The sequence below is a fragment of the Vanellus vanellus genome (genome assembly GCF_965231255.1).
Source record: "Vanellus vanellus genome assembly, chromosome: 4".
In the NCBI taxonomy this organism is placed as follows: Eukaryota; Metazoa; Chordata; class Aves; order Charadriiformes; family Charadriidae; genus Vanellus; species Vanellus vanellus.
In genome coordinates this window covers 61,019,553-61,042,609 of record NC_138909.1, presented here as the reverse complement: position 1 = coordinate 61,042,609, position 23,057 = coordinate 61,019,553, and the positions used below count along the sequence as shown (strand labels likewise).

Genomic DNA, 23,057 nt, shown 5'->3' with positions numbered 1-23,057 from the left:
GAAGGAACTGTGGCCCGTGGAGAACCCACAATGGTGCAGGGGAAAAGTGTGAGGAGGAAGGACCTGTGGAGAGGAATTGTACTGACTGTAAACCCCGTTCCTAATCCCACCGGGGTTGTGGGAGAGAGGTAGAGGAGCTGGGAGTGAAGTTGAGCCTGGGAAAAGGTGGAGAGGTGCTTAATTTCTGTCTCTTTCACATTATCCAATTCTATTTTAATTTGCAATAAATTAATTTTTCCCCAAGTCTGTTTTGCCTATGATGGTAATTGGTAAGTGATCTCCCTGTATTTATCTTGATGACCTTTTTTTACCTAATTTTTCCCCATCCCCTGTTGAGGAAGGAGAGTGAGAGACGGGCTGGGTGGGTGTCTAGCTCCTGGCAAGGTCAACCCATTGCACCCCTGGTACTGAATCATTTAGTAGCAAGTATTTAAACACTGGCATCCAGGTATGTCCAGCTGGCACCTGACTTGGAGTAGAGTCCCAAATTATGCTCTGCTTTCTTCTGTGTGGAAGTGTGGTAACTTAGCAGGGTGTTTTAACTCCTGTGCACCTTGCTGGTAACTAATTAGGCAGTTACTTCACTGTCAGTCACTTAGAAGCAAGTGTCTCCAGAAACACCTGTATCTTGCTTGTTTTTCCATGTAACTCTAAGACTATTCAGACCTTGAAAAGGTCACTCTCTATAGTGAAAAAACAATTGTGTGCACTGGATCTAACAAAAGTAAGATGGTACTGTGTATTTTTGCAATATTGCTTGTCCTACAAACTAAGCCAATGGAAAAGCAGCGTCCTTGCAGAATAAAACATTGAGTGAGGAACAGTTTTGGAATATCCTGCAGCAACTTACTGTTTTCTTGTGCAGTCATGATGCTGAGCTTTTTGGGGAGTGTTCTCAGCAGCAGCTAACTCTGATGCAGAGGCTTCTTTCCCCTGATAGATACGGGAGAATTGATCACTCTCAAGCTGCTAAGCCAAGTGACTTACAAGAGGCAGAAGTATAAGATGTACAAAAAAAATAATCTATTAGTTTAGCTACACGAGCTTATTGTTGTTGCTGTATCTTCTAGGAGCAACGATAGTGTGTAAACATAGCAGAAAAAATGTAAGAGAATTTTGCATAGATTTCCTTGTTTCATTGATCCATCATAGACTGAAAGGTAGCTGGCAATTTGTGACATCTTGCTGTGTGAAATTTCTACTGCTGTCCTGTATTGTCACTGTTGCTGGCTGTTACTGAAGTTGTGGATGCCCCATCCCTGGAGGTGTTCAAGGCCAGGTTGGATGGGGCTTTGAGCAACCTGGTCTAGTGGAAGGTGTCCCTGCCCGTGGCAGGGGGGTTGGAACTAGATGATCTGTAAGGTCTCTTCCAACCTAAATCATTCTATGATTCTATGAAGTAGGAAAAATAGGGATAATCCAAGTCAAATGCTCTGTTTAAATGATTTAAAATAGCATTTTAATATCCAGTTTAATGCCACGCATATGATTTCAGCAAAATTTGTAGCAAAATAAAGATTTCTGAATAGTGTACCAGAATTTGGAAACAATTCTTAATTTCTGAAAAGTGGTTTCATATCTCTTGAAAATCCATACTGAAGTTAGTATGGCAACTGCAGTCACAGCATGTGTTGCCTCTTGATTGCTATGTTCAGGTTATTGAAAGAATTCCAAATGCTTAACTGAAAATAAAAGGTTATTTTCTTAATATACTGTTCTTAACATATGTATTGTATACTATGTTTTTTGAAGGTACACATGGTATGTTCCCAAAGGTAAATTGTATGAGTTATAAATATATTCAAGAAACAGTCTGTTTGATATTTCTACATGAAAAGGTTGCCCTAAAAATGTTCATTTTTGAGGGGGGTAGGTGTTTATTTCTTCCTTGGCTGCTGTGGTGGCTAACAGCCAAGCTCCTTGTCCGATGCTCTCTTGCTTGCTTCCCCCTCAATGGCATGGAGAGAAAATGGGAAGAACAGGAAAGAGAACTTGTGAGCTGAGATAAGGATGTGGTCGTTGCTTACCACTTGCCATCACGGGCAAAACAGACTCTGCTTGGGGAAACTTATATTTATTTTAATAGGCAATAATTTTTAATTATTTCAGGTAGTGGAGAAACAAAAAGACACACTACAACACCACTTTTCCTACTGTCCTTTCCCAGGCTGAGCTTCACTCCATATTCCCTCGTGACCACCACCCCTCCTATCGCCCAAGGGGAATGGGTGTGGGGTGTCCACAGTCTGCACCTAATGGTTTCTCTCTGCCGTTGGGCTTCCATCTGCTGTTTTTCATTCCTTTCTTTTTCCCCTTTTTCTCTCTCTATCCAGCACTTTTTGCCCTCTCTTAAATGGGTTCCCGAGTGGCTGCTGGGCTTAGCTCTGCCCTGCGGTCTGTCTGTTGGAACCAGCTAGAAACATCTGTGTCCAGCACAGGGCAGCCTGTGGCCTCTCCTCACAGATTCTGCTGAAACCCTGCCATGGATACCCAATATATAGAATCGGAGAATAGTTTGGGTTGGAAGGGACCTTTAAAGATCATCTAGTCCAATCACCCTGCAATGATCAGGGACATCTTCAACTAGATCAGATTGCTCAGAGCCCCATCCAACCTGGCCTTGAATATTTCCAGGGATGGGGTGCCTACCACCTCTCTGGGCAATCTGTTCCACTGTTTCACCACCCTCGGCATAAAAAAATTCTTCCTTAGATCTAATAAAATCTTTCCTCTTTTAGTTTAAAGCCATTAGCCCTTATCCTATTGCTAAAGGCCCTGCTAGAAAGTTTATCTTTCTTATAAGCCCCCTTTAAGTACTGAAAGGCCACAATAAGGTCTCCCTGGAACCTTCTCTTCTCCAGGCTGAACAACCCCAACTCTCTTGGCCTGTCCTCAAAAGAGAGGTGCTCCAGCTCTGATCATTTTTGTGGCCCTTCTCTGCACCTGCTCCACCAGGTCCATGTCTTCCCTGTGCTGAGGGCTCCAGAGCTGGATCCAGTACTCCAGGTGGGGTGTCACCAGAGCAGAGTAGAGGGGCAGAATCACTTCCCTTGACCTGCTGGCCATGTTTCTTTTGATGCAGCCCAGGGTACGGTTGGCCTTCTGGGCTGTGAGTGAACATTATTGGCTCGTGTTGAGCTTTTCACCCACCAGCACTCCCAGGTCCTTCTCGGCAGGGCTGCTCTTGATTCTTTCATCCTCTGGACTGTATTGATACCAGGGCTTGCCCCGATCCAGGTGCAGGACCCTGCACTTGGCCTTGTTGAACCTCATGAGGTTCACACGGGCCCAATTCTTGAGCCTGTCCAGGTCCCTCTGGATGGCATCCTGTCCCTCAGGCATGTCAACCGTACCACTCAGTTTGGTGGTGTCCACAAAGTTGCTGAGGGTGCACTCAATCCCACTGTCTATGTCATTGATGAAGTTATTGAACAGTACTGGTCCTAGTATGGACCCCTGAGGGATACCACTTGTCATTGATCTCCGTCTGGACATTGAGCTGTTGACCACCACCCTGTGGATGGGACCATCCAACCAATTCGTCATCCACCAAACAGTCTACCCATCAAGTCCATATCTCTCCAATTTAGAGAGCAGTATGTGGGGTACCATGTCATTGGCCTTACAGAATTCCGGATAGTATATATAGCTATATACTTTTCATCTGTCAGTTTTTCATTTTACAAAATAGCACATCAGGTAGTTAAGAATTAATAAAAGGCTTTGGCATTCTTACTGACAGTTCTGTGAAAAGATTGTTTCTGTGTGCATCCACAGAAAATAGCTAGCAAAAGGCAAGGCATCATCAGAAAGTATATTGAAGATGAGGCAGTCATATTTTTGCTATGAAAAATCTTATTGATGTTGACCACAGTATTATGGATAAGGTAAAGGGAGAGTTGTTATTTGCAAAATCGTAGAATATTAGAACTAGGTAGGGCTCACTGAAACTTCTTGGAAGGGAAAAACAGATAAGGGGCAGGTTTAGCGCAGCAGTTTATGAACATCAGGAGCTGCTGTGACAGGCGGTTGTGGAGATGGACAGTGTTACTGGGTTCAAAAAAGGTCTTCGACAACTTCCCAGCAAACAGAACCAAGGCCAGAAACTAAAGCTAGGTAGGCATGGATCTATCTCTGAGATTCCTAATCCAATGATAGCAGCTACTGGGAGAGCAGGAGAGGAATGAGCTGCAGGTAGCGGCCAGGCTGCTCTCCCACACTAGGAGTGGAGTTTTTCCCATGCCTGGAGACTGCGGACTGGGTAGAGTAGGTTGTCTGACTTAGTAAGGCAGATCATAATAGCTAGTGAGAGGTTTCCTGAAACCCAGAAAAAAACAGGTTTGCTAGAGTCAGTACAGAAATATCAATTGTAGGAACTCAAGGGTGACCTGTACAGTTTCTGTTGCTTTGTCTTCTGCTTCTGTTTCTCTAACATCTCTAGTCTGGAGCAGTTTCAAGTGATTGTGGTCCTGATTATTTTGAAGATGACCTTTGATTGCACTTAGTTATATCTTGGTGTTGCTGCACACCACCTGATGATCTGGTGCAGAGAAGCAAAGGCCAGAGGTTGAGCCCTTTCTTAGAAGAACAAAATCATTTAATTTGTACAGAAATAACGTCATTAGAAGGCCATGAGCAGCAGACCTAAAAAACTTCTAATAATTTTTTTCTGTATTATCCAGTGTTGCATAGTATTATCATCTTAGTAGTCACGGCTTCAGCTGAAAAGGGGAAGTAATTCCATGTCTTTTATTAAAACTACCTTATGGAGAGGTTTTTCTGTTCCTGATGTCATCCTGTTCCTAATACCTGTTTTGAGTGATTTGATAGAAATAATAGGAAGTTCTGGCTCGGTTTACTGAAAACTATTCCTACCTTGCAAGTAACGGTTTTTCACATTTCATTGTCAACCTGTAGGATGCCTCTTTGCAAACTTTTTGGTCTTGAACATGATGAAGCAAAGTGAACATCTCTACTGTGTATATATACGTACATTAATTTCATTAGGTAGCATTTCATTATGTCTTCAAGCTTTATCGCATATGCTCTCATTTTCCCACTGCTCCTTCGTTACAATAATAATAACTGATGTTACTACAAAGCAGGAAGATCTATCAAGCCCAGGGGCCACTGTGTATTTTTAATATCTTTTTAATTTATCAGCCCTTTTCTGCATCAATTTTGAGAGTTTTGTGTTGTTTCATTTGTTACTTTGGGTTTTTCTTTTTTCATTTTATTTTGTTTTGTTTTAATTTGAGTGAAATTACTGAGTAAAAGCCTGGTGTGTGGTGACTTTATCTGGTATTTTGTATGTATATCAAATTTCTTGCATGGTTCTCTTTTGCTCTTTTTACTTTGGATTGTCTTCCTTCCCATAAAGCATTGTCTTCAGGCAGGTGTCATATTCTTAATGAATGAATACATTTGCTGTGTTGGAGCAACCAACTGTCTTGAACCTGAAATGACTCTTCCGTTCTGCTTACCCTTCAGAGGCCCAAAATGTATCTAATTTTATTTTAGGAGCCTGTGTTCTTTTTAGTAATTGTTCAACTTATCAGTGGCCTTGTATCATCAAAGCTAATTCTGTAAGTTTGGAAATGAAAATTATTTTGGTTAGATTCTATTACGGAATCTTGTAAGAGTCTTTATGTTTTGTTTGTTTGAGTGGGTTGGGTTTTTTTTCTAAAAATCTAGTTAGCATCATATTTTTTTGTAGATTTAATATAGACATATGATTAGCTCTTCATAGGTTGATGAGTTGTGAACTTTGAAGTGTTTTGTGACTCCAGTGACTTTGTCCAGTTATCTCTTCTAAACTTTTTTCATCATAGTGCCTATGAATATCAACTGAAGATGGAGAAACTATGGTGAAAGGGAACACACAAACACTTAAGAAAGGGAGATGTACTTTGTATGACAGAACACAACAGATAAAATCTGCCTGTTGCACAGGACTCAGGGATGTTGCAAGCTTAGGTATTCAGGTTACTTTACAGCTGGGTAGGCCAAATAGTCTCTGTAGAATATTTCTGTAATGTTTTTAATTGGCTTTTACTTCTGGAATATGACTGAATCAGAAAGGTTAATTAGCATTAACTAGTCCTCCCTTTAACTTTCTTAGAGTTAAGGAAAACTTTTAAAGGAATGTATTCGGGAGAAAAGAATCATCTTTGTCAAGTGGCATATTCATAAATACTTTTTCCCCTTATGCTGATTTATGATGCTACTTTTTCTCTCTTTGCCCTTCTTCACATAATACAGAATAGTTGGGGGAAAACAGTCAAAACTTGTTAAAAACAGTCCAAAACAAATAGCTGGATTTGATTAGTACACAAAATTCTATTTCTTTGCAGTATTGGTATAAAGGAGAGTTGCCCTAACAATTTTCCTGACTTCTTATTTGAGTATTGGCATTTGGATTATTCAGCCAATGCTTTCTGTCTCTCTGGGAAAATACATACGTATGATTGATGTTTTAGAAATAACATGCAGTAAGATGAAAATGACACTAACGTAAAAAGGGTTTGCATAAGGTTGCTTGTAGAGTTGAATGTTGATCTACATGTTGAAACTCAAAATTGGATTTGCAGAGCTCAGGCACACAAAACAGTCCAAGTTTGAAACAGAGAACCAAGGAAGAAAGGTATGAAACCAAATATATTTAGGGGATTTATCTATAATGTAAATGTGATTTATTTAAAAAAAAAAAAAAAAAAAAAAACCAAAAAAAACCACCAAACCAAAAACTTAAACTAGAAAGAGTATTTCAGGTGCTAATTATTTTCTTTAATTTTCAATGTTCTTAAATACTGATTTAAAAAGAAATATGGTTTTCTATTTCAATACTTCATAGATTTCAACAGCCAACTGTAAATCTTGAATTTAATATTTGCCAGTGACTTAAAAAAGCTGACTCCCACCCAAGTTTAGGTCTTTCTGTTTCTCTAGTTTTGTGATTACATGTATGTGAGGGCGGCAGGGGGAGTATGTATAAACAAACTGGTAGAACCTTTAATCACATAGGTATCGTACGCTTAAAACTCTATATTGGGCTAAAGCTGTCTTCCCAGTGACTGGGGTGCTTCTTTCTCATCCAGTAACCTGGTCTGGTCTCATAGCTGACCCTGCTCTGACTGGGAGGTTGGTCTGAGATCCCTAGTAGCCCAAATTATCCTTTAAGCCTATGATTTAGTTATGTCAATTTTACCTTCAGTATCAGGCTTATTTGTTTAAAGTATGTAAATACTAATATATTATTATTAATAATAATAATATGAAGTGCATTGCTTTGTTTGCCTTGAAAGTAAACAGTGCAATATATATGCATATGTGATTTTTGGGAAAGCAGTCACTTGTTTCTGTTTAAGACAGATTCTTCTTTTAAATTTTATTATTTCTGAATGGGTTTATTTTTTATTTTTCTTAACTTGAAAAAGTTTTGTTACAAATCAAATATATAAAACCTTTTTCTGATGGCTAATATATTATATATTATATAAAACAATTTGCTGACATTGTTAGAGGAATAAGATGTCAGAAATTTTACAAGATAAAGTAACTGCTTAAAAACTGTGCCACAGGTACAAACACTGGCTAACAACATTTCTGTGATTATCTTTAAACAACTGCTATCATCACTACTCGTTCTTTGCAGGGGATGGAGTGCTAGATCTCTCTACAAAGAAAAGCGCAAGGTTGGACGAACCAAAATATGATCCATTGTGTTCTGAAAACTCAGTGTCTGGGTAAGCAACATTTAGGACTCTCTTCAGCTTAAGTAAAAGACAATCCAGGTTTCTCTTCGCTGAAGTCAGCTTTTATGTTCATAACCTATTTGTATATACTGACACACACATGTGGTTCCTATTTTGCTTTTGAAAGAATTTTTGTCACTCATAAGTGTGTGTCTATGTATATATCATATGTTTCATTTGTCTTTTTCCTTTTTTTCTGTTTAAAGAAAAGTTATCAGAACAATCACCAAACTTTAGTTCATGTTACTAAAAATGAACTGAAAATTGATTACATAACACATTAAAAGTAATAGGGTAGTAGAAGAAAATGCAAATATATTCTTTCAGAGCTTATTTAGGAAACTTCAATTTTGGACAAAAATGACCATGTTAATATTCAGATTTACAATATTCTTCAACTAACATGAACAAGTTAAATGACTATTATCTATAATATTCTTTAATATGAGAGAGAGAGAGAGAGCAAACGCGCGTGAGAGAGAGCTCTTAATCATCACACTTATACTTACATCATGGTTCTGACTATGGTGTGTGGTGGCAAATGGTTAAATTTCTTTATTCAGCAAGAAAAACAATACTGCATCTGCTGAAAGCTACCACAAAACTAGTGAAATGCATTGTTTGTTGGATTTTGTTATGATCTTGGCATCCTCCCATCCACTAGCCATAGCAGGACCCTTTTTGTCACCTGTACGTCTTACCGAATAACTTGCTACAAATAGGACTACAATAGCAGTATTTGTTGGATGATGTAAAGTTGCATTTCATTAATTTGCTGATATGAAGAAGTTTTAAAATGAATATGACTTTGTAAGTAGAGAGCTGTGAATAGTGGCTAGAAGTTTTTAAAATTGTGTTTTATTTTGCCAAAATGGACTTGATTGTTAACTACAGCACTTTATATCATTGTTGTAGTAAGCCTAGTTTTGTGTAAGTCTGGGATGTTTGTATGTAGTTATGTACTTATTGCTACAAATTTTCTATGAGGGGGTTGACTCTTTTATTACTTGTTTAGCGGTAACGTCACGTTTCTACTAACAAAAACTCCTTCAGGATTTGGGTATTTAACGGAACGTTAATTGTATAATTAAAATTATAACAGTGTTGCTCTGCAAGCTTGTGAACAAGGGAATATAGCAAGCACATGAGAATATTTGAAATACTGAGCTAGGATATAAAGTTCTTGGAAGGGCTGCTGTAGAAGCCACCGTATGATTTTTGACGCACTGTCCTACCAGAACTGTAACATTTTGCTAGGATAATCATTTAACTACCACATCTCAAAGGCTTAAAAGTATCAGAAGCAGTGATGTTACCGAAGCAAGGAGTATAATAAAGGAGTGGACCCTTCCCTTCCATAGCTGTGTGAGAGTCTCTCATACATCAGTTTACCATCGTTTCATTCCATCCATCCAGGAGACTACACAGACACAGAGAGGACTATGTGGAAAGAAGTGCTGAGTTTGCAGATGGTTTGCTCTCAAAAGCTTTGAAAGACATTCAGTCTGGAGCACTGGACATAAATAAAGCAGGCATACTTTATGGCATACCTCAAAAAACTTTACTTCTCCACTTAGAAGCCTTACCAGCAGGAAAGCCTGCACCTTTTAAAAACAAAACTCGAGATTTCAATGATAGTTATTCATTTAAAGACAGTAAAGAAACTTGTGCAGTCCTACAAAAAGTAGCCTTGTGGGCAAGAGCTCAAGCAGAGCGCACAGAAAAAAGTAAACTCAGTCTACTTGAAACCTCAGAATTAAAATTCCCAACAGCTTCCAGTTACCTCCACCAGTTAACTCTACAGAGAATGGTCACTCAATTTAAAGAAAAAAGTGAAAATCTACAATATGAAACTTCAAGTCCTACTGTACAATTAAAAATTCCTCAGCTAAGAATAAGTTCTGTGTCCAAACCACAGTCTGATACTGCTGGTCTTCTGGATGTTATGTACCACGTTTCTAAAACCTCCTCAGTCTTAGAAGGATCAGCTCTTCAAAAATTGAAAAATATACTCCCCAAACAGAACAAAATTGAATGTTCTGGACCTGTAACTCACTCAAGTGTTGACTCCTACTTTCTGCATGGGGACCTCTCTCCTTTGTGTCTTAATGCTAAGAATGGGACAGTAGATGGAACCTCAGAAAATACAGAAGATAGTTTGGATCGTAAAGATAATAAGCAACCAAGAAAAAAACGTGGCCGCTATCGGCAGTACGATCATGAAATAATGGAAGAAGCAATTGCAATGGTAATGAGTGGGAAAATGAGTGTTTCCAAAGCACAAGGAATTTATGGGGTACCTCACAGCACTTTAGAATATAAAGTAAAAGAAAGATCTGGAACGTTGAAGACTCCGCCGAAGAAGAAACTCCGATTACCAGATACTGGCTTATTTAATATGACAGATTCAGGGACTGGCAGCTGCAAAAATAGTAGCAAGCCTGTGTAGAGTAATTGTTAGCGAATTGTTTTGTGTGTGTGTATGTATGTCTGTATACACACACTGTGTGAGAAATACATATGCTCACTCTGACAGAAGACGTGAAATTATACAGTTCAAAAACCACATACATGCCTTTTGAAAAATAGTTTTATTCAGGGTTTTCACTGTGGACAGAATTATAGAGTTGCTCACTTAATTCTGATAGTGTGTATTTAATATAATCCTTGTATAAATAGGTGAAAAGATTCAGGTTTTATTTAGTAGTCAATAGCATAAAGATGTTTTGGGAAAACAAGTATTTGTCATGTGAAGCATAATTTTTAATTGGTGAAGAACCACTCTACCCATTCAATAATCCATCTTATTACGGAAATACACGACCAAGGGTTAGCAGACTTTTATACTTCACAGAATACTTGCAATAAATTGTAAGTAACTCAGATTATACAAATCAAGGGATTTTTTTGAAAAGCTAGTTCCTTACAAGGAAGTGGATTTGTGAAGTATTAGTAGGATAGAGTACATTCTGTGAAAGAAAAAAGTTCATCGTTACTTAAATATCCAATACAAGTAAGAAAAACATTTCATTACTAAAAATGTGTGTTTAGCAGGCATAAACTGCATTTTTTATCATTTTAAGAAAATTTTGTTGTTGGTTTAGAGAGAAAGTGGTGTTTACAAAGTGTACACTTATGAAACCTGAGAAATTGCTGTAGTTATAGAATTATTAAATATGAAATAAGATGGAATACTAAGAGCATAAAATAATTTAAACTTTAACATAATTTTCTTTTTAGTTTGACAACTAAGGTAACTTGTAAGGTTTAAAAAGAAGGTTGGAATGCAACTTAGAGCATGTTCATAAAGTGCACAGAATGAGCTTGAGAATGGTTTGGGTTTGTTTTTTTTGTTTAAACGTGCTGGTTAGTTGATGTTATGACTACTTAAAATTTATTTAAGGATTGTGTCACACTCCTATTGAAGAACCTCACTGTAACTGTAATGTATTTGCTGCTGTGACATTTCAAAACATTTTCAGTTTATCAAAATGAATACCAAGTTACATTATCACTTTGCTAATAACCAAATTTGCAGTTCAGGGTCTTGATAGAAATACAAATATTAAACAGTGAAGCTGTTTTGAACTTTCAATAATATAAATTCTTTATAAATTTGGTAGTTAGAAGTTAGGCAGTTCACTTTAAATACGTAACTTTTAATAGAATTTAAGGGAGACCAATTACCTTCATATTGCAGTTTTTACATGATTTTAAAGTATTCGTATTGGACTTTATATCATACTTAATTTTTTTGTGTGATATCACAAAGTATATGTCTATATATGAAGAATGGGGGCTTGCTTCATACATTCAATACTGAACATCAATGCCCTTTTCCTCGCAAAATGTAATTTTTTTCTGTATGCATCTAATTTGGCATAGAAAAAGACATTTTCCCCCACTTAAATTTGCATGTGTATAGGTTAATTATATAAATGAAACGGGACATTGGATCTGTATGGGCTACATCAGGTAATTTGATTTATAAACTTGCCATTAAATCCAGTGGAGAGCATACTGCATTATTGATGGCAAAATCTAGCCCATATTCATTAATCTACTGAAAAATAGCAACTTCCATTTTAAAACAGAATAATCCTTTGAAACTGCACAACCAATGTCTCAGTTCTTTGGTCTCTCAGATCTATACTGAATCTTCTTCAGTGATTAAGGTTTACTTGCATATTACAGAATGAATCCTTTTTTTGAGCAGAACTGTACCTTATAACAAGGAGGTCACAAAACAGCAGATGTCAGGGTCATCTTTCATCTTAAAAGAATTAAGCCATATTTTGTGAGGGCCAGAAGGATTAATTTGTGGATATATCCCCACTGAAAAATAGAGCTGAAAAAACCTTAAATGTTTCAAGATCTGTCTTTATACAGTTTTACTTGCAAAAATTTTGGGCTTCAATACATTGCCTAATATTTGTACCATACTGATGTTTTCTACTCCTCAGACAATGTTATAAATTTGAGTCAGAAGTTTATATTGAAAGCAAGTTACAGTGCTCTTTTTATATCATTTAAAAGATGACCTGACCAAAAAATTAACAGGATTCATAAAATCAGGGATCATTTTACTATTGACTTAACAGTACTCAGTAGTTTTGTATGTAATATTATAATTAATTTTCAGCATTTTAGTATTTGTATTTATTTTTTGGTCAGAAATAGTATATTAAAATATTTTTTGATAGTTTATAGATGATACTCAACCTGTAAGTGTTTAAAGGAACAGAATTATTTGTTTCTAATTATTAGGCTAACCTTTGATTACACAACTAAGGAAAGGCAGGGAAATGTGTAGATTCTCCTTCCCCGATCCCTATGTATTCCATTTAATGTCATTTAAATTACACATTTTGAACTGTTTTGTAAATTCAGTTACCAGTCACTACTTAGTAATTGACAATTTCTGAAAATTCCTGTTTCAGCAGAATTTTAAATGAAGGCGAAAGCAAGCCCTACATGCTTTCTACTTATTTGAATGTTTCTCAAGTATTTTATATTAAAAAACAGTGCCTCTGTTTTTAGAACTACTGCTCAGTAAAGCTGTTTAAACCATTTCTGGTAGCTAATGACAATTTTATATTAAATTGTATATTAACTTTAGTGAGACTGATTTTTTTAGTTGTTTACAGTACAAATACTTGTATTTGTTTTTTAATTGCAGTATTTCCATTGTCGCAGTAATTTAGTAAAACTCTGTGGCTGCCTTGATTTTTGACAGATTTTTGTTAACAACTGATTTTTAGGCAATTAGTTATATTTATGCATAAATCAATTGCACTATAATTCATGAATTATTTATTACAATATTTTCTAATGAATTCCATGTATTTGTCTTGTGTTGTAAATGTACTGTAATTCTGTTTCTTCTTTGTGTTGTTATATTCCTAAATCTGATTGTATGAATTTAATTGTTTAGTTAACGTGTTTCTACGTTGTAATTTGTAGTAAAGCACTTCAATGCTTTTGCACATAAATTTACAACACTGATGTGTGATTGATTTGCTCATTCAGTAAAAAAAAAAAAGAAAGAAACAAAAACCTGTACACTGACTCATTTGACTTACTCCTGAGGCACAAGTTTATTAGCAGTGGCATAAGATCCAGAACGGTACAAATTAAGGACATAATGATTAATTTTCTACGAGAATTTTGTATATCAGAAATAGCAGCTTTAAGGAGGGATGATTCTCAGAATTGATGCATTACTCATAAATGAGAAGAAATTCAGAAAACTAATTTTATAACAGTTAATCCTCTAGTTTGCAGCTAAAAATTATTATACATTACAGATAATATATAGCTTTTTGAGGGGTTTATTTACTTAGTAAAGTGAGAAACCAAACATTTCTATAAGACAAATTTATATTTTTATAATAGTTCTACACTGTTCATATGAGTGCTTGAAAGTATGTTCTGTTCCCAGTTTTGTTCCTGTTCCCAGTCTGCAAAGAAGTTGCTGGATTGATCTAACATGTCTGTGCCTGAGATGACAGAGGATAGAATTTTAGGGAAGGGAATCTTTTGGGAGTCCTTTGATAGAGCTCTTTCCTGATAGTTTTTTTGGATTTGTGGAGGCAAAAATTTGCTTTTTTAGACATAAAATAATACCCTGAAAGGCCAGTACCTAACCTTATCACATCTCTGCCTTTGTGGCAGTCTGGGACTCCAGTCAATCCCCACTCCATGGTATTCATTGCCCCTGCCAGTTTCCAGAAGGGAAATAGTGTCATTCTATGCTTAACTTGTCTCCAGAGATATGTGCGCGCAAGGTGCTGGGGGAACAGCGCGTATTGATCCTCTCGCCTCTCAACCCCTCCATTTCCTACCCACTCTCTAGCCATCTTTTTGTGTGTGGTTTGTAGGAAGCGTAAGACTCTTCTGTGAAGGAAGTGCGCAATTGTGAAAGTGATAGCTCTTCCTTCTATGATATTATTGTTTAAGCCTTTTATCTTGAGGATAGTCTAAACTTGCGTGACAACACAAATTTAAAGGGCAATATAGGAAGGAATTACAGGAAACTGAAATATAATTTCATAATCGTATTGAAAAACTACTAAAAATGAGTTTGCTTTGAATATATGGACATCGCTACAGAGAGGCACTTTGAAGAAAATGTGTTGCTTTAAATGCTTTGATTTGTTTGCCTAGGCAGCCATGTTCCCAAATGGCGACCGAGTAAGGGTTGATGTATTTTCACAAACGTGGAAGATCATTTGGAGTGTGGTGCTATTACAATAGGATAGATGAAGTTGTCTGTCAGCTTTAGAAACTAACCCACCCTAAGGGAAAGCAGATTGGAGGCATTACACGAGGGTAGATAACCAGGAAAGAAATCTTATTAGAACATCCAGTATGACTGTGATAACCAGCATATCACTTTATACACCAGGTTGATCTCCGCGTAGCAAATTCGAAGCAGTTTTGAGGCCTTTAGAAATTTTGGTAACTGACTGTGAGAAGGCTGTAGGGCTCTGGAAGTTTCTTCCACCAGTGAGCATATTTTAAATAGCAGTTATGGATACAGGGCCTCTACATTTAAAGCTCTCCAGTGAAGCTCCATTAGACACACCTTGCAAGTCCAGACAGACAGAGAGAAACATATCTGTCTAGAGATTCAGTCTAAAAAGGCTGTACCATAGTCATCTTTTGAGCAAATTAGTATTTAACAAATTTACTGTGATTTACAAACAAAATATTGAAGACATAGTGCCGTGTTAATTTTTTTTTTTCTATCTAGCCTTTCAAAACATTATTTAAGTCATGGTGGTGGGGAGGGCAATTAGTTTTTACCCATAACTGTATTACTAGAATAAGCTTTGTTTTCGCAAGTGTAGTGATACATTTCAACACATTGTGACTCCCAAGTTTGTTGGACTGAGTAACACACACTCTTCTCAGTGTAGTGGCATTTCAAAACCAGTTAAATCCTGACAATGACATGCCCTTGAATAATGCTATTTTTACTTGAGATTGCAAGTGCAAAAAGGTTTTTTTTTTCTTGTTAAGGCTTCATTTATTTCAGTTTGAATGTAATGGCAATTTCAACTAGTACCATCAGAATTATCTTACACTTTTATAAGTTAGTATCATCTAGATGTTTGATTTTGAATATATACCATTTCATACTAAATATTACAGGAGAAGGAGAAAACATGAGGAATCGTTAAGCACAGCTGGCTGTGTTTAAGCTCTAAAATTTAAAGTCTGTGTGGGACAATAAAAATACAAATTTGTATGTATAAATTCCAGTAAGAAACCTGAATCTGAAAGTTATTATTGATGCTAATAACATTGGGTATGAGCTAATTAATGAGTAGATAACTTTATATAAATACAACATATTAATTTTAAGTATGTTTGTTCCTTGATCAATGGAGTTGTAAACCAAATGAAATTTTTCCAAAGTACAGGCTTAAATGCAAAAAATTACAGGAGATAATAGTAGGGCAAAAAGTTAGTGTCATGTTCAGAGTTTGGTGATATGTTTAAACTACATACTTTTCTAAAACAGAATTCTTGTAACATTTTCTGCTCATGCAATCGGTTTCAGTAAAACATTTGAATTAAGTGTTAACTATCTGTTGATAGTTGCTATCCAGCATAAGGATTTTGTATTTGATTGAAGAAATATCTGTATTAATTTCTACCATGGAAATTTTTCAACTTTTCAATATAAATGATTGATTAGGTAAGTAGTGACAATAGTTTTAATAATTTATAAGAAATGAATTAAATAGTTAAGGTAGTATTTTATAAGTTATTTTATTTTGAGTTAATATCTTTGAGAACAATTGCTCAGAAGTCTTATTTAGATATAGGCCTACCCTGTATTTGAGATTTAAAGGATATTAACCTTTATCACAGAAGTTATTTATTCCAGTGGTGATTATCTCTGTTTCTGTTTAATGAAGGAATCCATGTGTGTGTGCGCGCGCGCATGTGTGTGTGTATGTGTGTGTAATACATTACAGTGAAGAGCCTGTGATGCACCACTGCATTTTATTTAAAAACTAGAAGGGAATCTTTTATCTGCAAAGAACAGTAACAGTAGCAAGTGGCTATTTTTTCCGTTTTCTGTTAGCATATTAAGTGTTCTTTAAAAATAAACACATAAGTAAAAACGCCTTTAGAAGGATCTTTAAGAGTATCCTGAAGAGCATTCGATGCACTTTGGTATATGTGTATCTTAGGGTGCGATTCAGGAGAGATGGATCCATTCTTGCCTGTGCCACAACCTTGAGTAGTGACCTTGGGCAGGTTGTTTACCCTCTCTGTGCCTCAGTTTGTGAAACGGGAGTAATACTAAGCTTACAAGGTTCATTGTGAGGTTTTCCTTCATTAATGACTAAGGTAGTTTGAAATATCAGAAAGTTAACATTATTGTAATTGCATTTAGATACAAGAAGCTATGTTTCAAACCATTCTTTTTGTACCTTAATTTCTTCCTGATTATTTTTCTTATGGTAGGACTATCACTTCTGTAGATAAGATGCACATCATTGCTAGTGACACTTGCAAGTATGATTGAATAGTGCAAATAGAGCAGAACTGTTTTGCAAACTTCATGTTTTTAGGCTTGAGTTTAACCATTGTAGCAAACATTAGATATGGTGTTTTACTGTAATTTATATTTTGTTTTGATTTGTTTTCATTTTCAGTTCAAGCTCTACAGCTGATGCAAATTCAGAGGAAACAGCTAATTTGGAAAAAGGAAAATCAACATTAAACAAAGTTTTGGAGTCTTTTTGTTCATATCACTGGCAACAGACTTTGGCTATGTTAAAATTTTTAATACAAGATGAAAATGTTCCTATAGTTTGCAGTTGCAAGCAAACACATTTGGTCCACTCTGAAACTCCCAGTTCCCTTACTGAAGAGGATGTTCACATTTCATTTTGCAATTGCAATGGACATACGCTGACAAAAAGGTGCTGTTTACAAAATCAAAGACCAAACACTCGTTTACCACCTCTGTCTGTTTGTATAAGAGATATCCATTCTTTGTCATGCCAAGCTGTAGCGATTGGATGTATTAAGACAATGGTGAACAAAGCATGTAGTTCTCCTAAGCATTGTGCTGAACAATTGCAAAATTGTAACAGGCATTCTGTGAAAGCAGCAGCATGTACGTGTTCAAATAAGGATTGTGATCTCTTGAGCAGCATTAAAAATTCAAATAGATCTCGCAGCCCGTCACCACCTCCACTGTCACCTGTACAGAGTAAAGAATTTGAGTCGTCGGATGGATCGGTTATAGGTTCTCCAACTTTAGACAGTAACAGGCTTGAAATATCCATCAGCCAGCCTCCATCCCTCTTGCCAGCTGAAGGAAGCAAAGGAGAATTGGAATATGCAGGTAAAACGTGCAGAGGAAAAGAGACTGAATATGCAGATGGAATGTTGCTATCAACGGACCAAGAAAGCAACAATTATTGTATAAATTCTGAGAAGGCTGAGAAGGGTGAACATTCTGCCATTTTTCAAGATTTAATGGACCGTATTAATGAAAAGTTAAAATCAATAGACACTACAGATATAGCAACAAATCTAAAACTTTCTAGCAGTGACAGGGCACCAGAAAATGATGTCAAATTAGGAGACTTCATAACCTCTCTTTTGCATAATGCTAAGGCAAGTGATTACAGCTTTATGGAATTACTTCGCCAACATGATAAACAAATGGAAAATAAAATTATCCAAACGAGATTTCGCAAGCGTCAGGAAACCTTATTTGCAATGTATAATTCTCCTGATTCATCATTCATTCGGCGACAGTCTTTGCAAATCAAGAGGGAGCTTGCAAGCCTTGATGAAACTCTTGTACGAAAAAAGTCAATTTCTGAGAGAAATGCAAAGAAATCTATGAAAAATTTTGATAAAATATATCCAAACAAAAGACGCAGTTTCACTGTGATAAAAGATGAGGCTTTACAACATCTTGAAAGTAATGCATGCGTGAATTGCCAAACCAAACCAATGTGCTTTCCAGTCCACCAAACCGAGTCTTTCAAACTACCTCTTACTAATTTTCAAACCAGCTCTGGCTTTCTAGTTCTTTCAGAAAACAGTGCTATTGCAGCCAGCCAGCCAAAACTCGCAAAACCACGAGGAGATTGTGCAACCTTAAAAGAGACTGATCATATTCCTCTAAAGGATGAGAGTAATGGAATCTTGAGCAGAACTAAACGTAACATTGTGCCTCCTGGGTGGTACTCTGTGTATGTAACAAACAATATTGTGTTTAGAAAGTCATCCAATGCAAAAAAGTCTTTAGAAAGTTTGGAAAAAATGAAACCCAATAATGATGTTCATGCTGAAAGATGCAGTGACATAAATATAAGCAAAATTGTGAGAGACACGAATCTGCAAGTTGTTGTAGAGCGTTTAGAAGATACAATAAACATAGCCAGAAAGACTAACAACTCCTTGTTGGATAGTTACAAAATAAGCCAAAAATTAAAAGATAATGCTTATGAGCAGGTTATGAACCCAGCTGCTGGAAGAGGCTTACCTTTCACTCTGAGTGAAACGGGATGCACAGGACAAAGCTTCCTTCCACATACGCACATGCCAAGCAGCAGTAAAACCGAAACACTGTGTGTGACAACAAACAAACAAGAAGTGGTTCTAGATCAAGAAATCAATGATGGCCTTTTAAAATCTCAAACCTTTGATTCATTCAGTTCAACTTCCAGTAATGGGGACTTGCATACAACTTCTGAAGCTGAGGAGATCTTGTCTCCCTTAAACTACTCTAGTCCTATTAAACTGATGTTTGTCTCAGAGGTTAGTAGTAGTGAAGGAGTCAAATATACTTTGACGTCTGCAGCTGCATCTTCTAAGGGAAGCACAGATATTTGTTTGTTTCAGAGGCACGCAAACACTTTGTTAGACAAGGAGGCCACAGGAGATCTTTCTCATGCAATCTGTGTCAAGGATTGTGATTACAATGAAAATGCTACCAAGGAAGAGTCAAGCTGTGTTTATGCGGAAGCATTTACCAGCTCTTCTCCAGTTGATCAGACTAACTTAAATGTCTTGAAACAAAATGACGAAGTTGTGGAGAAATCAAACAGTAGTAGTGAATCGGTTTTAAAAAGAAAACCTGGTAGACCAAAGAAAATAGGTCCTCAAGTTGTTAAACAGGTTAAGAGACCTATTGGACGGCCTCCAAAACCAAAAATAGACGCGACTGAAAGCACAGAACGTAGACCTGGACTTTGCAGTGATGGTAAAAGTACCAAATCTGGTGCCGCAGTAATGGAAGAAGTTAACAGCAACAAAAATATTACTGTGACAGTTGTTTTTGGAAGGTCAAGAAGAACTAAGAGACATGTTTCTGAAGGTAATCTAAATGTAATCAGCATTCTGCCCGCACAGCACATGGATTCTAATTTTGCCAATGACCACAATAAAGCGAGGCACAATGCAGAAACTGAAAATGCTTTGACTGAAATAGTAAAAGCCTTACAGAATCCTTCTACTGAAAATGAGGTCTCTGGTTATGACTATGTCAGACCTATCAAGAGTAACCTAGCATCACCACATCCTTGCAGCAATATTATACGGCCAATTAAGAAACCGTTAACCACCATTCGAAAACCTGGTAGGCCAGCAAAAGTAAAAATCTCTGGCATATCAGTGACTGTTAATAGAGTTTCACCTCAGGAGAGAAAAGTGAGTATTAGCAACTGTTTGCCTCCTTTACAACAGCAGAATGCGTTAGAAAAAGACATACCGCCAGAGAGAAAAAATCAACTGTGCAATAATATGGGTCAAGTAAAGAGCATGCAGAAAGATTCTAGAGAGGATGGAACAAACAACGTTATTACAGCAGTGTCAAGAAAACGTGAAATTCCGCTGAGGCATTCTGCTAGAGACAGAAAACCCTCACTGCATTTTTTACATTCGTTAGCATCTTCTAGTGCATTTACTTGTAGAAGTGCCTTACTACATAAATCTTACAAACTCCATTTGAAAAAAGCTAAAGATCGAAAGGAAAAACATAGGCAATCAAATCAGAGCACGGCATCCAAAGATACCTCAGAACTGAGAAATTCAGGAAATGCAAAAAAGGATCTTAAGGATGGTGAATTCGGGCCCATTAATGAAGTATCATCGGATCCCATTTTTTCATCGAATGCCTCTCTCAGGTGGTGGGCTACTTCCACTTCAAGCGACATTTTGTTGGAAGAACTAAATAACAGATTTGAACAGATAACTAATACGTGGTTGCGAGTGGGGGGAAGTGAGTTTGATAAATGCGTATGTGAAAAAAGGGGTGCCATTGAACAAGACTGTAGTAGTGAAATGTCAAACCCTTTAGACTCCCGCCTTGTAGAATTTGAAACATCACCTATAAAAATGCTTTTTCAGAAAAAGTGTAATATGAACGAACTCTGCACCTGGTTTATGCAAACCACAGAAACACAGTCTCTCTCTCTAGTGAGAAAGGCGAATGCTCGCAATCCTTTAGAAGTAGTTAGTACTAGAGAGATAAAGATGGAAACTAAACAATCCGATCTTAGTACTTGCCCTTTCAGAAAGCACTTTAAAAAGTTTGCACTATCCTCTCCTTCAAAACCAGCAGGGAAATTACAAATATTACATAACATGGTGAGGTCGCCAGTCTTAAGTATGAAAAGTAATTTCTCGTTAGCCAGATTAAAAAGAAATGAATTTAAGAAGTTACAGCGTGATAGGTGGGGACAAACAAAAAAGCTCTATAATCAGGCTCCCGGAGGCTGGAAATCAAAAAAGAAAAATTTACAGTTCTTTTGCCAAAGCCAGTTGTTTAAAAGTACAAGTGGGGAAACCAATGATGAAATACCCAAGCTCCAGGAAAAAAATACAGTAGAAATCCAGCCCGCTCAGACTTTGGTAGAATCTCAGAATAGCTTCTTGCCAACTGAAAATGAAGCCAGAGATGCATTTGTTCAACAGATGATGGGATCTTCTGACTTTAACCCACATCCTGGTTTAGCAAATATACTTAAGTCACATGCAGAGACAAATGGAACAATTCGTTGCCAACAAAACGTTACAAAAGAACAAAGCCAAGATAAACTGTTTCAAAATACTTGGAAAGCCAAAACCTTTAAAGATTGTAGAATATTTCTAAGAAAAATCAACCATATTGAGCAGCACAATTCATTTAAGTTAAATAATGTCATTTATTCTCCTGAAGCTGTTGAAAGTAAAAGCAATCAGGCCTATATGGAAGAAAAAAGACATCCTCTTTTAAGGTCCCATTCTACTAAGCAAAACGCATTAAAGAAACAAGAAAATGAAATGGAAACATCTAAAGGATCTAATTCTTCTAAAGTGACTGAAAGGCTGGATCACAGCAGAAAATTAAGTAGTGGTGTAAACCACAATGATAATCCTGCTGGTAGTTCTGACGTTCTTATCAGAATAAACAAAAGAAAAAGTTCACAATGGGAGACCACTGATACAAATATAAGAAAAAGGCTTAAGAGACAATCATGCAGTAGTGGACAAATGGCAACTTATTACCCAAAGTACCAAGTAGGTAAGTTCCTGTTTCCCCCTTCATCTTAAAATTGCAGTCTTAAAGAATTGGAGAAGTCAAACAACTAAGCACTTTGGATTTTTTTTTTTAATTGCATGATATTCATTTTAATTTCAGAGAAGCCATAAAATTAAACACTGTATAGCACCAGAATAATGCAGAAAGTGCCATTCTAAAATGTATATAACATTTTACACGAATCTTTTGGCTACAATAAGGCGTGTTAGGTTCTATTATGGCTATAACACATCAAGATGAAAGAAAAAGAGCTAACTAATGTAGTTCAGACAGACAACAAATCAATTTCTGACATACCTGAAGTCAGTCGCTACTGGTTGTTGATTTCAAATGGAGGAATTTCATTCCATTGTGTAGTTTCTCATACTCTGAGGAAGGATAAATTATAAAATGAAGCAGAAATTCAGTGTATTAACATATAGTTGTTTAAAAAAAATTGCCATTGAATGATTTCTAATGTAAATCTGCAATGCTTTTATAATTATATAGTAAAAAGTAATACTACAAACTTCTGAGAAGTATGTATTCAGAGATCCGTTTTAGTATCCATTCAATGCCAAATGAAATCTGCTGACTCTAAAGGGTTTGCGCATTGAATCCTTGCAGAACAATTTAAAATACAAAATTATTTCAGACAAGTACAATATACAGTTACTATGCTAAATGCATTGGCTTGGAATCTTTTTAGGCTAGTATGAAATTAAATCCATTTTCAAAGCTGGATGTTCATAATACTTTGTAATGCAACTGTGTTCTCAGAAAGGCCATTATATTACTTACAAAGAGGGTAGACTTTTGAAATTATTTCTTCTGTTCAGTGAAAAGAGCTCCTTAAACAGAAGTCTCTACTCGTTTCAATAGAATAACTAAGGTGTGAAATACTCACCAAGTAAAGAAAAGTTCTGCAATAGGAATTAAATTACTGCAGAAGTATTGCTTTGTAGAAACAATAATGCATTAGCTAATCTGATTATGCTGCCTGAAGAAAAAAAGAATATTCAAAATATTAGAGCAAAATCTCTGTCCCCCTTTGTATTCTATATTGTAGAAAATGATCCCTGATAATAAACTAAAGAGTTAATTTAAGTTGTAATATAAACAATATTATGGCTCTTGTATACTTTATTTCTTTTGTGCTTTATGTGATATATAAAATTCTTCATATTAAGCTCATTCACTGTAACCCTGCTTTTCTGAAGTACACTGTTTTTTATCTTTAGGCTATTATTTTGCAT

At 36.4% G+C, this 23,057-nt stretch overlaps 1 protein-coding gene across 3 annotated transcripts in view; it reads left to right on the top strand.

The window, feature by feature from the left end:
• Positions 1–23,057, top strand: part of LCORL (ligand dependent nuclear receptor corepressor like) — a gene marked incomplete at both ends in the record, with an annotated part of 85,961 nt that overhangs the window by 46,362 nt on the left and 16,542 nt on the right. The window contains 2 exons of one of the 3 annotated variants that reach the window (XM_082482906.1): positions 7,655–7,745; positions 9,171–10,203. In XM_082482906.1, the coding sequence (XP_082339032.1) occupies positions 7,655–7,745; positions 9,171–10,203 (1,124 nt within the window). Of the gene's footprint in view, positions 1–7,654; positions 7,746–9,170; positions 10,204–23,057 lie in introns of those variants that run through there. The other 2 variants (XM_082482907.1, XM_082482908.1) reach the window with 2 other exon arrangements.